Source organism: the organism of the source record quoted next, unplaced genomic scaffold (genome assembly GCF_019419815.1).
Source record: "Pyrus x bretschneideri cultivar Hongxiangsu unplaced genomic scaffold, Pyrus_bretschneideri_v1 Contig7, whole genome shotgun sequence".
Classification (NCBI taxonomy): domain Eukaryota; kingdom Viridiplantae; phylum Streptophyta; class Magnoliopsida; order Rosales; family Rosaceae; genus Pyrus; species Pyrus x bretschneideri.
The window spans coordinates 5889669-5905625 of record NW_025999809.1 but is presented as its reverse complement, the minus strand read 5'-3'; the positions used below and the strand labels follow the sequence as shown (position 1 = coordinate 5905625).

General features: G+C 36.1%; 2 protein-coding genes and 1 pseudogene across 2 annotated transcripts; 2 read left to right on the top strand and 1 right to left on the bottom strand.

The window, feature by feature from the left end:
* Positions 1 to 443: 443 nt before the first annotated feature.
* Positions 444 to 5332, top strand: LOC103958844 (protein NPGR2). The gene is made up of 6 exons (XM_009371159.3): positions 444 to 716; positions 1318 to 1601; positions 1705 to 1957; positions 2297 to 3519; positions 4044 to 4197; positions 4436 to 5332. Exons 2-6 carry the CDS (start codon positions 1341 to 1343, stop codon positions 4762 to 4764), a joined length of 2220 nt encoding a protein of 739 aa, XP_009369434.2. The 5' UTR covers positions 444 to 716; positions 1318 to 1340; the 3' UTR covers positions 4765 to 5332.
* PG1 (polygalacturonase) lies at positions 5248 to 8059 on the bottom strand. Its single transcript, NM_001302285.1, is given in 8 exon segments — positions 5248 to 5599; positions 5694 to 5922; positions 6101 to 6182; positions 6347 to 6554; positions 6654 to 6680; positions 6762 to 6923; positions 7032 to 7160; positions 7461 to 8059. Coding segments are annotated over 8 exon segments (1383 nt in total). The 5' UTR covers positions 7806 to 8059; the 3' UTR covers positions 5248 to 5398.
* A 5720-nt stretch (positions 8060 to 13779) lies between these two features.
* On the top strand, positions 13780 to 15825 carry LOC103958841 (annotated as a pseudogene).
* Positions 15826 to 15957: the final 132 nt, after the last annotated feature.

Here is a 15957-nt window from a genome sequence, read left to right as displayed (position 1 = left end):
GTGAGATTTAGGCGCCATATGGTGGGATGTGTGATATAGGTCGTGACGATTAAAATGTACTTGAGTTCAATTTGTTGTTTGTTAGGTTAAAATATGACATAGGCATGATCAAACACGATTGTTTATAAGTTCAAAATAAAATAAGTTATTTAACTTATCTTTATATATCGGTCAAAATCCTTTCTTATAAATCTCTGCAAATTTATTTCTTTTCTGAAAACTCAATTATATCTGGCCCACCAAACGGACCCTTACATCCAAACACGATTATCACATTGCGGATGATACAAGTTAAATATACGTTCGACAATACGAGTTAAAGACAACGAGTAAAGCCAACTACGGGTTATAAAACGTCATCCGTTTTTTCCACGTGGCGAACAACGAACCTCAACCACCTTGGTAAAAAGTAAAATAGATTCTACACCGGCGGGTCCCGAAAGGACGAAGAATTTCCCAATTTCCCAAAACCCCCAACTTTTTTTTTATTTCTTTATTCCAAATCCCTCAATTTCTTAACCCCTCAGCAGAATCTTCAATCTTCAATCTTCAACCTCACGCTTCCAATTCAAAAAATTCAATGCCCTCGTCTCCCCAAATCACACTCCGAAGCAAGCGATCAGAAGGGTAGAAAGGGAATTGGAAAGAAAAAATTGTTGTAGTATGATGATTAATGCATTGGCCTCCTCTGCTTTTCTGCTTTGCAAAAACAAAAGGTGATTGCTTGATTGGTTAATTGATTGCTTTTTTGATTGGGGTTTTACATAATTCAAGGTTGTTCTATCAGTTTCTAGGGTTTGTGGTTGTCGTTTTGGCTGTGGTGCTTGCAGTTTATCTTGAAATTTCGGATTTTGGATGGTGCTTTTTGAGGTTTTTTGTGGGTGGTGGCAGGAATTGGATGAGGCTGTTGGAATTTTTGAAGTGGGCTTTAATGGGGGTTTTGCTTTGATTGGTATTTTTGCTAGGCGAGCGATAAAGTTAGGGTCTTGGTATTGAATTTTGCTGAATTTATGTGTTTATTGTTGTTGGAGATTTTTCTTTCTGTTAATTTTGATTTGTAAACATGTTTCTTTTTTTCCACTGTGGGAAATGTAGTTATATGCAGTATTAGTTCGTTGTGATTCTCATAATTATGCGCGAAAGTTCGAGGTTTAGTGTTTGATTGCGTGATTGATGGTTATCTGAATTTGATCATGATCTAATAGATAATTTTGTACTAAAAAAAATAGTTATAAGTTAACTGTTGTAACGGGCATGTTTCGATTTTGCGTATAAAAGTTTCTGAGTTACTGTTGATGGTGGTTCTGGTGGTTGAAGATATCGGAGCAAAGTGAAGTGTTATGAGGAGGAGTAGTAGTGAAACAAGGAGGAGGGGTAAACCTTCGTGGGAATTTGGAAAGGTAATGAAGTGTTTCCGTTCGGGAGAGCAATTAAGAGCGGCAGATGAAATGGTTCCTGCAGAAAATGAATCCCTGGCAACCAAGGATGATAAATTACATGAGTCTTTGTTGCGAGCTGGGGAGGCTACAAAGAAACCGCATGCTGGCAATATAGAAGAAGCTGAATTATCTCTGCGTGAGAGTGGTTGTTTGAACTATGAGGTGTGTTTGCTCTAGAACCTGCCTATCTGTAGTTATACAAACCTTTTTAATGGTGACCTTGCAAGTTGTTTGTTTATCTTAAAGCTAAAATTTGAATTTTCAGGAAGCAAGAGCGCTATTAGGAAGATACGAATACCAGAAAGGAAACATAGAAGCTGCTTTACATGTATTTGAAGGAATAGATATTGGTGCATTGACTCCGAAGATAAAAATCACCCTTGCCAGAGGAGGTGAGCGTCGTAAAAGGCGCTCTCAAAGTTTTTCTACGCCGCCACTGTCTATGAATGCTGTCACTTTACTTCTGGAAGCAATATTTCTCAAAGCAAAATCATTGGAAGCTCTTGGGAGGTTTAAAGGTATTAAGCTGATTTACAGATTTTTCATTCTTGTTTGCAGAATCTTGGTTGCTGTGAGGATGTATTTAATTTTAACCCGCTCACATGTGAGGTGTTTAAATTTTCGTCATTTTGAAAATTAGTATGTATTTATTTTGTAAGAACATGAATCTTTTTTTTTTCCAGACATTTTGTAATGTTGTTAGTTGTTTCCAATTCAGTTCAAAATTCTGGTATGCTTCACCATTATCTTGAATGTTTTACTTAGGACGGGTAAAATGAATGATGGAATCTGTGAACTTAAGTTGATAATTAGGCCATCATTGCATGGCTCATGTATATTTTTAATTATTCTTGCAGAAGCTGCTCAGTCTTGCAAAGTTGTTCTGGACATTGTTGAATCTTCATTTCCAGATGGCTTGCCTCAAAACTTTGGCGCTGACTGTAAATTGCAGGAGATCATAAGCAAGAGTGTCGAGTTGCTCCCAGAATTGTGGAAATTGTCTGATTGTCCGCATGAAGCTATCTTGTCTTACCGACAGGCTCTACTCCATCACTGGAACCTTGAGGTAGAAACTACTGCAAAGATTCAGAAGGACTTTGCTGTTTTGCTTCTGTATAGTGGGTGTGAAGGAAGCCCCCCAAACCTACGCTTCCAAATAGACAGTTCATTTGTACCCAAAAACAGTTTAGAAGAAGCTATTCTTCTGCTAATGATACTACTTAGAAAAGCTTCTCTTCGAAGAATTCAGTGGGATCCATCAATCTTGGACCATCTTTCTTTTGCTCTGTCTGTAGCAGGGGATACCATGGCTTTAGCTAATCAAGTTGAAGAACTGCTCCCTGGGTTTATGGATCGGAAAGAAATATTTTACAAACTAGCTCTCTGCTACTATGGAGCAGGCGAGGATTCAGTTGCCTTAGATCTACTGAGGAAATTGTTGAGTAAGAGCGAGGATCCAATGTGTTTTCCAGCTTTGTTATTGGCATCAAAGATATGTGGGGAAAATCCCAGTCCCAGTCATGCAGAAGAAGGGGTAGGATTTGCTCGCAGAGCCCTTGAAAGTTTGGATGGTAAATGTGATCATTTGAAAAGTACCACCACTTGTTTGTTGGGCATATCACTTTCTGTGCATTCTAAATCAGCAGTTGCTGATTTTGAGAGAGTGACAAGACAGGATGAGGCACTTCAGGCCTTGGAAACTGCTGGGAGAATGACAACAATGAGTGACCCTATTGCTCTTTACCATCTCAGCCTAGAATATGCCGAGCAGAGAAAGTTGGATGCTGCACTTGATTGTGCAAAGAAAATGCTAAAGCTGGAAGGTGGTTGTAATATTAAAGGTTGGTTGTTGTTGAGCAGAATACTATCAGCTCAGAAACGGTTTGTGGATGCTGAAACGATCATAGAGGCTGCTTTGGATCAGACAGGGAAATGGGAACAAGGAGAACTACTGAGAACCAAAGCCAAACTTCAAATTGCGCAGGGTCAGTTCAAAAATGCAATTGCAACCTATACTCAGCTTCTCGCTTTTGTTCAAGTTCAGAATAAAAGCTTTGGTTACGGGAAGAAGCCTCCAGAGGTACATTGTTTGATTACTTTTCGCATTTAGAGTCAAACTATTTGAAAGATAGGGTTTCCCTTTTTTTATCTCTACAACGGTTTGGGGAGTGAATATTTTTTTCATATACTTTCGATACTGAAATTATTCCGATTGTGTCACTACTACTCGTGAACCTCTGACCAAATGATAGTTTTAAGGGTTTTATAACCAGTTAGGATGCTGGGACCTTGATGTGATGAGAGCAGGAAAGGGAATAGAGGCTAAGTTGAAATATCATATTCATGTTACAAATTTTGATGAAGCTTTTGTTTTCATTGAAAGGAATAGAAGTAGGTGTATAAATCTTGTCCTCAGATTAGGATGCGAGTGTCTGGTCATGAAATTCTTTTCTTTTGATACACTGACATTAACGTTGGGATAATTATGCATCTGTTTTCTAAACACAGTTTTTGTTAGCTTAGCCTTAGACAGCATTCATTGATAAGATTTCAGATAATATTGTTCCACTGCATTTAATCTTCTTTTGTTTTTGTTAATGACAGAGAACTGGAAATTTACCTGGAAGGTTGGACTTGGAAATATGGAATGATCTGGCATATTTTTATATAAATCTCTCACAATGGCATGATGCGGAGGCTTGTCTTTCCAAATCTAAAGCCAGGCGTGCTTACTCTGCCAACAGATGCAACGCCACAGGTAAATTCGGACAATCACCGGGCTTGTGGTCTTTTTCTTCCAGTCAATTTCTTGATGTATCACAGTGCTCTATTTTCCTTGTCTAGGAACGATTAGATTGCTCACTAAATAATTTGTTATCTTGGTTTTAAAGCATTAACAATTGAGAAAGAAATAGATGGATTTATGCACATTTGTGTTTGCGGAAACTTCTGCTGCTGTGCTGTGCTAATCATGTGGAACTTCGCGGATTTTGCAGGTTTACTTTATGAAAAGAAATGCCTCTATAAAGAATCTCTAAAAGCCTATTCAGAAGCTCTGGATATCGATCCCTCCCATGTACCAAGCTTGATCTCTATGGCTGCTGTCCTCAGACGTCTTGGCGATAGCTCACACCACTCTCACACAGTTGTCCGAAGCCTTCTGATGCATGCACTAAGTATTGATAGAACGAACCATTCTGCGTGGTATAACCTTGGTCTACTGTACAAATCTCAGGGTACGCCATCTTCTTCATTAGAGGCTGCTGAATGTTTCAAGGCTGCACTCTCTCTCGAAGAGTCTGCTCCCGTTGAACCCTTCAGATAGCCACACCTACATTTGTGCACACCTTTCATTTCTGTCAAGTTCAAACTTCTCTCCCATCCACATACTTCCTCTTTAGATGATGAAAATGAAAATCCGATCTCGGATTTGGTTGAGTTAACCATTCTCAGGCTCTGTCATACGGCCGGATACAAATATAGATACAAGGAATCCCGGCCGCAACCAAAATACAGTAACGATTTTATACACTTCGCACGCAAAAAGATTTCTTTCCCATTGCTGTCTTAATACTATAGTTGTAACTTTCGTATATTCTTTAATATACCAAATTTTCATATCATCTTTGGCGCGAGCCTTATGGAGTCTCTGGAGAAACCTTGGTTGGAAGGCCGTCCGTTCGGAGAGAGGTTGCTAGGGTTAGGCTAGTCGGGCCAAGCCGACTCGAACTTTTTTTGTTTTATATTTTTATCCACATCTGTTGTTCATAATATTTGAACTTGATGAAATTGTCATTTGTAACTCGAGTCTATAAAAGTAATATCTTTTTCTTTATGAATATGTTTGTGTACAATGCCAAATTAAACATAAAAATTACAGAAACAATTATTTATGTGCTAATTGGTACAAGAATTGCATAATCTATTTCACAAAGCCCTTAAATTATGAACCCTAGGTTTTAACATCTAGGGGAGACAACTCCTTTGTAAGCAGGCTGAACATTGTTGCATTCAGCTCTTCCATTCTGCAGTTGAACACTTTGCAGCGCGATCCCCTGACAAGGAACACTTTGGCTGCAGATCAACGTTATCGCGTCGCCGGAAGCACTCGTTCCTCTTATGTTTTGGTACAACACGTTTTTCACTTGAACCGCCGATTTCTGCCACAACGAAATAAACGATCAAGGAGTGATTAGGGTTTGTCCGGGGACTAATTAACGAAATGCGTAAGAAGTAGTTAAATTAATTAATTACCTGTTGTTTGCAATCTTTGGTTTTGTGGTCACAGTAGTTCTGGTCGATGATGATGGGGTTGGTGACATCGTTCATTTGCACATTCTGGAAAACAATGTTGGTTGCACTGCCTGAGCCTCCCTGCCACGTCTTGATCCGGAGTCCATTGGAGGTTCCTGAAAGCTTAGCTCCATTCACAAACACCCCTGAAACATGATCTTCTGAGCCGTCTTCTCCCAAGCTACCAATACTGATCACAAAATTAAAACAGGCTTTAATATATATTGGTATATTTACTAATCAGCCGTTATTGACACTATAAAAAGTCATTCTGTACTTTTCTCAACATAAAAAACATTAATAATATGTTGACAAGAGGAATTTAGGATGACTTGTCGAACAATTTGGAGACTAGGGTTGGAAATTACCTGATTCCGTGGCCTGGCCCACAAGTAATGTCTGTGGCTTGAACTCTTTGGGACCCACTTACAATAGAAATACAGTCATCACCTTCACAATACAAATTAGAAACCATTAGATTGTTAATTAACTTAATTTTATGTATAATATGGTTTAGTTTTTTATCTTAATGTGTTTGATCGATCATATGCATTTATCAAACGCGAAAGACCAAAATGATGACTTTTGAAAGCGTCATGAACTATTTGTCGCACCTGTTCCTATAACCGAGCTCGAGATAGTGATGTTCTGGGTATTTGTCACATGAATTCCGTCCGTATTAGGGCTATCCTCCGGTGCGGTAACCGTGAGACGGGAAGCTTGAACGTTGATGCAGTTTTGGAATCTGACATGCATTTGTTGTGCGTCTTGGATCTTCAGATTCTTCACCACCAAGTTATTGCACCTGTTGAAGCTCACAGCCTGCACATTGCATGTACAAATTTTAATTAGTTCCAGAATTAATGGTGCTTAGTTAATTAAAATGCACATACAAATTCAGATTAGAGTACGTATGTATACCGTGGGGGCGTGTGTACCGCAAGGGGGCTGTAAATCAATGAAAGAAATTGTAATTAGTACAGGATTAGTATTAGTTAGAGCTAATTATTTTGTTTAATTAGAACGTACCTGAGGTTTTCTTTTGCATGAGTTTTTCCACCAGATGTTTCCATTGCCATTGATGGTTCCAGGACCAACTAGTAGCAAGTTTTGGACATTGTCAAAGAGGAGCCAGTGGTCAATGTCTTTGTAGATTGGTCGGTCTTCTGGTGCCTCTATTGTTCCATAAATCTGAAAATTTCCAAATATTAAGCAATATTAATTATTATAATCGTCAAAGTTTATAGTCCGGAATTACATTTAAAGATAATTACATAGATTATCCGAATTAATTATTACCTGCACTGTAAGTTGAGATTTGCATGGGCCTGAGAATTCAATTGGTCTAACAAGATAGTTCTTCTGCGGTACCACAAGAACTATTGCTCCACTGGAAGAACAAGCTGCCTTCCATGCCTTCACAAATGCCTAAACCAACACATGCCAAATAAAAAAAAAGTAAAAATTAAACAATAATATATTTATACATAAACTTTAAACTTTTGGTTAAATCAAATTAAACGCTTAAGTGTTGTTATTTGTATCACATTTACTCAATAAATAATAATGAGTTCGGTCCAAATAATAATAGTACTATTAATTTGTACCAAACATTATGGACACATCTTTCATAAAACAGAAATGTGACCAGAAATGTTGTTATAGTTAGCATCACCATATGAATATTCTAATATTATTAAGCCTATGAGCCCATCATCTGTTGTTTACCTGTGTGTCATCAGCACCATTCCCTTTAGCTCCAAAATCGTCGACGCTAATGGTTTTGGCCGGAGCTGATGATGTTGCTATCCCACCGGTGATTGTGTCGAGCTTCCTAGACCTGAAGAGCTGAGTTCTTGGCCTGATCAATTCCATGAACTTTAAACCTTCAATGGTGTCCATGTATGAAGGATAAGCCCTAGAATTATAGCCGGACTCTCTATCATCAACATGGTCAACGTAACTATGAAGTGCGTTGACCTCCTGGAAACTACTACCAGAACATGAAGTCGTACTGAAGGAAACAACAAAAACAACAACAAATGACCTCAACAACTGTGCTTTTAAAGCCATTGATGCTTTCTTTTTACTATTTAATTTGGTGTAAAAGGCTGGTAATATATTTCTTGGTGAGATACAAGATGGCACGAGGCCTAGAAACACCTAGCAAATCGTCTTTCAAAAAGAACCAAATACTAAAAGGAGGGTCACGAAGGATAAACCCTAACTCGAGGCTGATAATATTTTCGAACAATGTGATGGGATGTTGGAAAATGGAAACTTAGAATTGTAGCTAGAAATGTAAGGATTGGTGTGTTCAAGTGATGATGATTTGGTGAGAATGTCATGGGATTTCCATTGGTATTTATGGGCAGCGGAAGAGAAGGGTATTGACGGCGGTTGTTGCGTACTGTGTCGTCTTGTAGAAGGGCTCTTCAGGTATGGGCTCTCGGACATTGAGAGATTCAGACGAAATGATCTCTTGGTCGGACTCTATGACTTTCTGCGCCATGCATTGCATCCCTTATGTTACAGCGTAAGTCGTTGCATGTCTAAAATAATATATGAAAATAGATTCGGTTCAACTTTTATGGATTTAAAATAGTTTCAATTTATGAAGTTGATGGAGTTTTTTAATGGACTTTACAGAAGTATGATTTGTTAAGGGTTAAATACTCTATGAAATCCCTTCAAATTTACTAAAATTTATCACTTTAATATTCTTTAAAATCAAATCATGACTGATTAATACACTCAAACTTTTATATACTATTCTAAAATCCTCACTGAATAAACTCAGATTTCTGTTGACTTTTATAAAATCCTTTAAAATTTTAATTGATTAATACACCTGAATTTGTATGGAGTTCTATAAACTTGTTTAACATTATGACTGAATATTCCTGAACTTTTATAGACTCATTTAAAATTCTAATTAAATACACCTAAAAACGAATAATGATTGTGTCCTCCATAGGGAACCGACTTGTCCCTCACTTATGATTTACGCATCTTTACCATACAAATATTATTATTGGAACTGTTCATTCTCTTTATTATCATTGAAAGATCATATCTAAAAAAAATATTCGATTTGAAGATCGTTTAGCCATCCATATATGTCAAATCAATCAATGTTTTTGGTAACAAGTAGCTTCCTTATGATGAACTGTCTATTTGTTTGATGCATATGAATTGCTAAAAAGACTCCCAATTTAATGAGTTTTTGCAGATATGATCTTTCGATGATGATAAAGACAATAAACGGTTCTGATTATGATGTTCGTACAGCAAAAATGTGTCAATCATAATTGGGGACACAAGTAGGTTGCTCCATGGACTACCACAACGGTCAAGATGACAACATCCCCCGCAATTCAACTCGAGGGTTTATCAAAATTTATAATACTTTTAAAATTCTTCAAAATCCCACATGAATCTTTTTAAACTTTGTATGTGGGAAACTTTTGTTTAGTACTAGATATAACAATATACAACACGTATAATGCATTGTTGATGTTTTTTAAGAGAAATGCAAAAGTATTGTACTTGATACCAATCAATCACTGATCGTATTGGAACTTTATATTGAAGATGTAAAAATAGCCTGGATTGTTGTTTTGGATACAAGTACAATATTATACACACTCTTAATAAGAACATTGCAATAATGTAGAGTGATGCTATTGCTATTTAGATAGACTTGCTCAGAATGGTAATAGTTTTCTTGAATTCAAATATATTTCTATCGTGTAAGTTTTGTGTCTTGATCATAGCATGGTATAACCCTTTGCTATCTCGAAGGGACGGCTCATGCATGTCACCATGCAAATGTACGTTATCCACTTTTCACATGCATATGTGCTGACACCTTGCGTATTTATTTGAATTTTGAACACTCCACGAAATGTTGAGAAAATACATTTTCGATTATAAAAAGTGTAAATCTTGTGCTTTATTTCTACAGCTTTGAATTGGCTTAAGGGTCACGTAATAAAGAATAAGATATAGCCAAATGAAACATTAATTTAATAAACTAAAGGTGAAGCATCCACATTTATATCATGCAATAGCCTCCAGGGGGATTAATTAGATTGCCGGTATGTTTGGTTGTTCACGACATCGAAGAAAATTTGGTTCACTGTATTTGTTAAGGTTTTCTGCCCTGCTGTTTGGTTTTTATCCAAAAGTTTTACGGGTTTAGGAGCTATAATTCTAAAAGAGAAGAAAGATTCACATGAAACGAGTTCAACACTTCATGTTCTCTATTCAATAATATTGTTATATACGAGTTTTTTTTTTTTTTTTTTTTCACAGGATAATATAATATTGAATTGAGACGTCATGTAAAGATGAACCCGCTTTATATATATAAGTTGCTCTCTTAAAAGAGAGCACTTTTATTCATGGTGTCTACGTGTCCTGATTGAATATGCAGAAGCGTGCGGTTTAAGCAATGATAGCCTCACAAAAACCCTAGAGTTGTCGTCAGATGTTTACTGACTTGTTGGAATGTTGAGGGATGGGTTTGGATTAATTTGTAATCGAAAACACACCTGCCGTAAAATTTTGGCACTTCTTTTTTCTACTTTTGAGCTTCAAAGTTTGCTCTTTGCTAGTGGCCAAGAAAACCCTAGTGACTTTTTCTCTTCTTCAGGGAAGAATTCTTCGATGTATCCGGAATAAGAACATGTGATGTTATTATTTAACTCAAATTATAATAATTTAATTCAGTAAATTTTTATTTTTTTTAATATTTTATGAATATACTCTAAAGATATCAACTATGTCATGATTAGAATTTAGAACACTCCAAATATCAACTATCATGATTAGAATTTAGAACACGTGGATTGATATACACTACATAACTTATATTTCCGATATCCATAAAAATTTCTCTCAAGTAACATGATTTTAGTTATAATTTATTGGGAAGGCATGCAAAATCACTAAGGTTATGTCATTAACTGATGCAAAAGATTTTCCCACATTGGGTTTTTCTGGGTTGTACATTTTATTTTGGCATCTCACATACGGCTGCCAAGTGTATTGTGTATTTGCCTATTAGGCTACAAATCATCAGTAATTACTCTCAGAAAACGTACTAAAATGGTTATCTTTGAGTTTAATCTTCTTGATCACACAACATGGTATGGAGCTCAAGCCTAAAAATAGTTGATTAGATATGCAACTACTGCCTTATCCTAATCATGTATTTATTAGGCAACTTAAACTAAGATAAGAAAGAGAGTACGTAAGTACGATGGGTGATAATTGTAGGAATGGTTTAAGTCAATCCATACATTGTGAATCATTTGTGAACATACATTCTTTCAAAAGTTAGGCCAAAATATTAAGGTTTGCTTATTGTTAACGAATTTGCCCACACTTGTCGCCAACTCAATGAGGCTGCTCACCGTCTCGCACGTTACGCCCTCTCCTCTTCATGTGATTGCTCATAGTTTGAGGAACCATCAGATATAATTCTTGATGTCCTACTGTTTGAAAGTTGTAACTAATGTTGTCATGTGCTGGTGTCCTTCCCAGCCCCTTGTTTTTTGTCTCATTTGCTGGTGTTTTGCTTTCCAGCCTTTTTGTATTGGCTCCCTTGGAGTTTTATCCAATTTGAAATATATGCCGCAGCTTCCCCCCCCCCCCAAAAAAAAAAAAAAGGAACACTCCAAATTAATAAGATAAGTAAATATGCTTGTTCATTTTGTGGTTCAAAACTTGATTCACCACTAAAAATTTGCAAGCGTTAAAGAATTAGGTTGTCTAACTTATACATAAATACATCATTTGTAGCAGTATTCATCTTTATTTATAAGCGAGAGATATTAAATTTAACTCTCATAAAGAATGGTGAGTTCAAAACCAAATTATTATGACTGTGTACATTATATTCTTAGCCCAAAACCTCTCTTCCTTAATACAAATATTATTGTATACGTAACAAATATTTTTAAGTCGGATTACTAGATTAACTCAACTATGGAATTCAAGGCCTAACGGTTGCCTCATCCTGTTCGGTATGGCAGGTCGATTCTTTCTCAGAAGCCCATTGCCGACTCATTTCTCTTTTCAACAACTCAGTTTCATCGCATGTTACTTACTTGGAATCGAGGAAAGTTATGAATAGAGATTGCTGATGTAGCAGATAAAAGTTTTTCCTGGGTAATGATGCCTAGATGTTCAAGCATTAGATAATTGATTTTAACGCGGGATTCATTCATTTTTTATTCTTTATAGGTTGTAAAGCGCATGATATGTCAAATATAAAAAATGAAAGAAAAGCACATCACACATATATTGACTTTACACTACCAGATGAGGACAACCGAGCGCAATAGTCCACAAAATGCTCGTCCAGATAGTTCGATTCCAAAGTTTTTTTATTTTTTTATTTTTTCGGATCGAGAGAAGAAGAAAGTGTAATCTGCGGTTTTGTTGGTAAAAGTGTTATTATAGAACTTCAAAATAATCATCAGACTTCTACGAGAAAAAAGAGAGAAAATTAATGAAAAATATTTGAAAATTTTGAGTTTTAATTAAAATGATAAAATAAAGGATAAAATGAATAGTACTATATTGATTTTTTAGTATAAAAATGTGATTTTTCGTTAAAATAAACAGTATATAAAACTTTTCGTTAAAATTCTAGAAAAAATATTGTGAAATAGATTTAATTGAAGAATAAAACGGTCAAAAGCCAATAGTGCCCTAACTTAGGTGGGTAAAAGGACATTACGTATATAGGTTTATTTTTGTTGGAGGTTTGATCGGTCCAGTGAACGAATTTTTTTTTAGAATTGTTATTAACATTCTAAAAATTTCATTATACATTCCAAACTTTCTATATTAGGAAAGAAAAATACAATTGTGAGAAGTGTAGAATGAGATTTTTGGAATGCCAATAACACTTCCTTTTTTTTTGGGAAATTTGGAAAATAACCAAAGTTTAGACCCAATATAAAATTATAACCATTTATGACAATTATGATCAAAATTTGACGTAAAGGTACTAATATACCCTAAATATTAGGGTTTCTCACAACAACCAAAACACAACCTTTAAACAACCTTATTAGGAGGAATTAATCTCTATGGCTTTTTTATTTTCATTATTCTTTGCAACTTTTGAACTACTTCCTGCAACCTTCCGGATTTCTGCACAATGAAAGCATGAATCAAAAGGCAAAACTAGCAACATTTTTGCCGTATCCTTTCTATGCCTTTGCAAGAATTAGAGATTTTGGTGGCCAAACAAAATTTGACTCCATAAGCAGCAGGAAGGCAAGGACAACGGGTGGAGGACAATTTCCCTCCTCATCACATTGAGAGTTATGCTTGAAAAAAATGTTTTACTTCACACTGGCACCTAGAGGATTTTCCGTGGTATATTTATTTGATCTGAATTTATGTTTTACTCATTTTCTAGAAAGGCCACGCTTTCAAAGCTCCCATTTTCACAAAATCAATGGTTTTCTCTATATTTTAATCTTCCAAGTTCTTTGATTTTTTTATGTTTTCCATGGAAGCTGTTTTAATTCATGCTTTTATTCTGGTTTAAAGGTTGCAGATATCTAAAGGTATAGTTAAAGATCCTAGACATATGAAGGTAGTTTAAATATCCATCTATATTCAAATCTATAATATTATAAGTTGGATTTTGGTTGTTATGAGAAACCCTAACATTAAAGATATATCAGTACTTTTACATCAATTTTTGGTTATAATTATCATAAAATTAAAATGCTGGTTATAATTCTACATGGGGTCTAAATTTTAGTTATATTTCCAAATTTCCCAAATTTTTTTATGACCGGAACATAAGTGGTACACCACGTGCTTTTATATAAGTGCTACAAAATTTTAATATTTAAATTACTAATTTTTAATATACATATCCTACTATTTGTATAATAACACGCAATGTACTATTCGTGTTTTGATCGCACTGAAAAATTTATTCCAACGAACAGACAGTATATCCAACTTTATACGTATTTATTGCCCCCACTTCAATCATAATCCCTTCCTTTTTTCTGTCATTGTTTACTCTTCTGAATACCGCACCCAGTGTCTCAGTCTGGGGAGTGGGGGAGAGAGAGAGATGGAGGGAGGGAAGAGGGCAGATGAAGCAGGGGCATCATCGTCAGGTGGGTTTTCATCAGCTGGGGCTGTAAGTGATCAGGGAAGAGGAAGACAAGAAAAGCAGAAGGAAATGGCTGAAAAGCTGAGTGCTTTTTGTGATGTTGGGGAAGAAGAAGAGGAAGAAGATAATAAGAGTAATGGGGTTGCTGCTGCTGGTGGTTTTGTTCTGGGCCTTTGGTTTCTCTCAAGGAACAGATTGAGAAAGACAAGGTACTCTCTTGATTCTTCTCTCTTTTGGTAAAGAATTTGGGTTTGTTTTAATCTTGCTTAATTAATTGGATTATTGTTTGATTGAATATTTGTAATGGGTTCTTTGGGAATTTTCTTGGAACCCAAATGATGGTTGTGTTTGGTATCTCAGAAGCTGCAGAAAAAGAAAAGAAAATGGTCTTTACTTTTTTCTGATCTCATTTTCTTAGCTTTCTGAATGTGTGACTCCTGCCATTGCCCTAGCATTTTTTGAATTTTTAATCTCATTTATGTCCAATCCAATTAGATCAATTAGTTAGTTTGTGTGAAATGGAAAATCAAAGTGTTTGGAGTTTACCAATTCAAGTTTGAAGCTACTTGGCTGGACAGGATGATGAAAGCTTAAGGAGGTGGAAAGAGAAACTGCTCGGTTGCTTGGAAATGGAAAGCGATTTGAATGGTTTGTTTTTCGTGTTTCTTTGATACTCGCTTCTTTATTCCACAGCTACTTTGTTGTGGTTTTTGAATCTGTTGTCTTATGTTTTTTCTAAGAGTCTTTTGTTTGGACTTTGATTAGGCCAAATGGAACCTGAAGTCAAATTTCACTCCATCGGAATCCTCTCTGATGACTTCGGGGAAATCACTACTCCCTTACCTGTTGCAGGAAAATCAGATCAACCATGTCCTGTTTACATTGCAAGAGGGATCTCAATATCGCCTTAAGCTAACATTTAGCGTTCTGCACAACATTGTTTCTGGCCTTATCTACTCCAACACAGTGTGGAAGGGAGGACTCCAAGGTAGTTAATAGTGTTTTATCATCTTGTCTAGATGTTTTAAGCGCAAATAGAGATGGTTGAAAGCTGATGAAACTTTTGGCTAAACCTTGAAGGCAGTAACGTAATTATACTACTGAAAAATGTTAACAACACGTTAATGTAGAAGGAGGTAAGACTAGTATAGCATAGAATGCTATTTGCGCCACCCGTGATTAGGTTTATGTTCTGTTTGCTAACCGTTATACCAATTTTTTTTTAACTCTATCATGTGTCAGTCGATCAGAGCAAAGGCATGTTGGGTACGTTTGCTCCTAACAAAGAACCATATGTGCACACTTTGGAAGAGGAGACCACTCCATCTGGGTTGCTTGCAAGGGGCATATATGCAGCAAAGCTTAAGGTGCGTGGCAGTTAGCACATGTGTTTATTCAACAATGCGTATTTTCATGCAGCGAGCTCAATTTGAGATTGAAAACTGTGTAAATAATATGAAACCTCGTTCTTTCTTTTATATTTCGATTAACAATCAACGGCTTGTTCATTCACATTTCGATTAGAAGGAGAAGAGGTGCCTATTTTGAGATCTCTTAATTTTGCAGTGGTGACATCAGTCGTAATATTACTAGGGTTTCAGTAGTATAACAAAATATGTATTGATGTTTCTTCTCCGTTTCAATTTTATGCAGTTTGAAGACGATGACAGGAGATGCCATATGGAACTTCACTACTCCTTCGAGATCAAAAAGGGCTGATTGCTGAAATCTTTCGGAAGATCCGGCATCTTTAGATTTGTTTCTTCCTCTTTACCCCCCTATATTTCTTTCATCCTTGAACCACACATCTTTGTTGTATAAGCGTTTTCCTTGTAGGGGTAATTGATGCAAATGTAAAACTGAATTATTGTTCTGTTTCCTTTGGCTTGTGACACAATGTAGAATTTTGCATACCATTGCTGTTTGAACTTTGAACCCGTCTCTGTTTTTCTCCGGGATGTCATGGAAGTATCGTCGGAATACTCGAAGTTAAACGAAAAACGGCAGTAGAGAATCAGTTTTCTTCGCTTGAGTTCTTCTCAACTAAGCAAATGTTCAACAAGGATT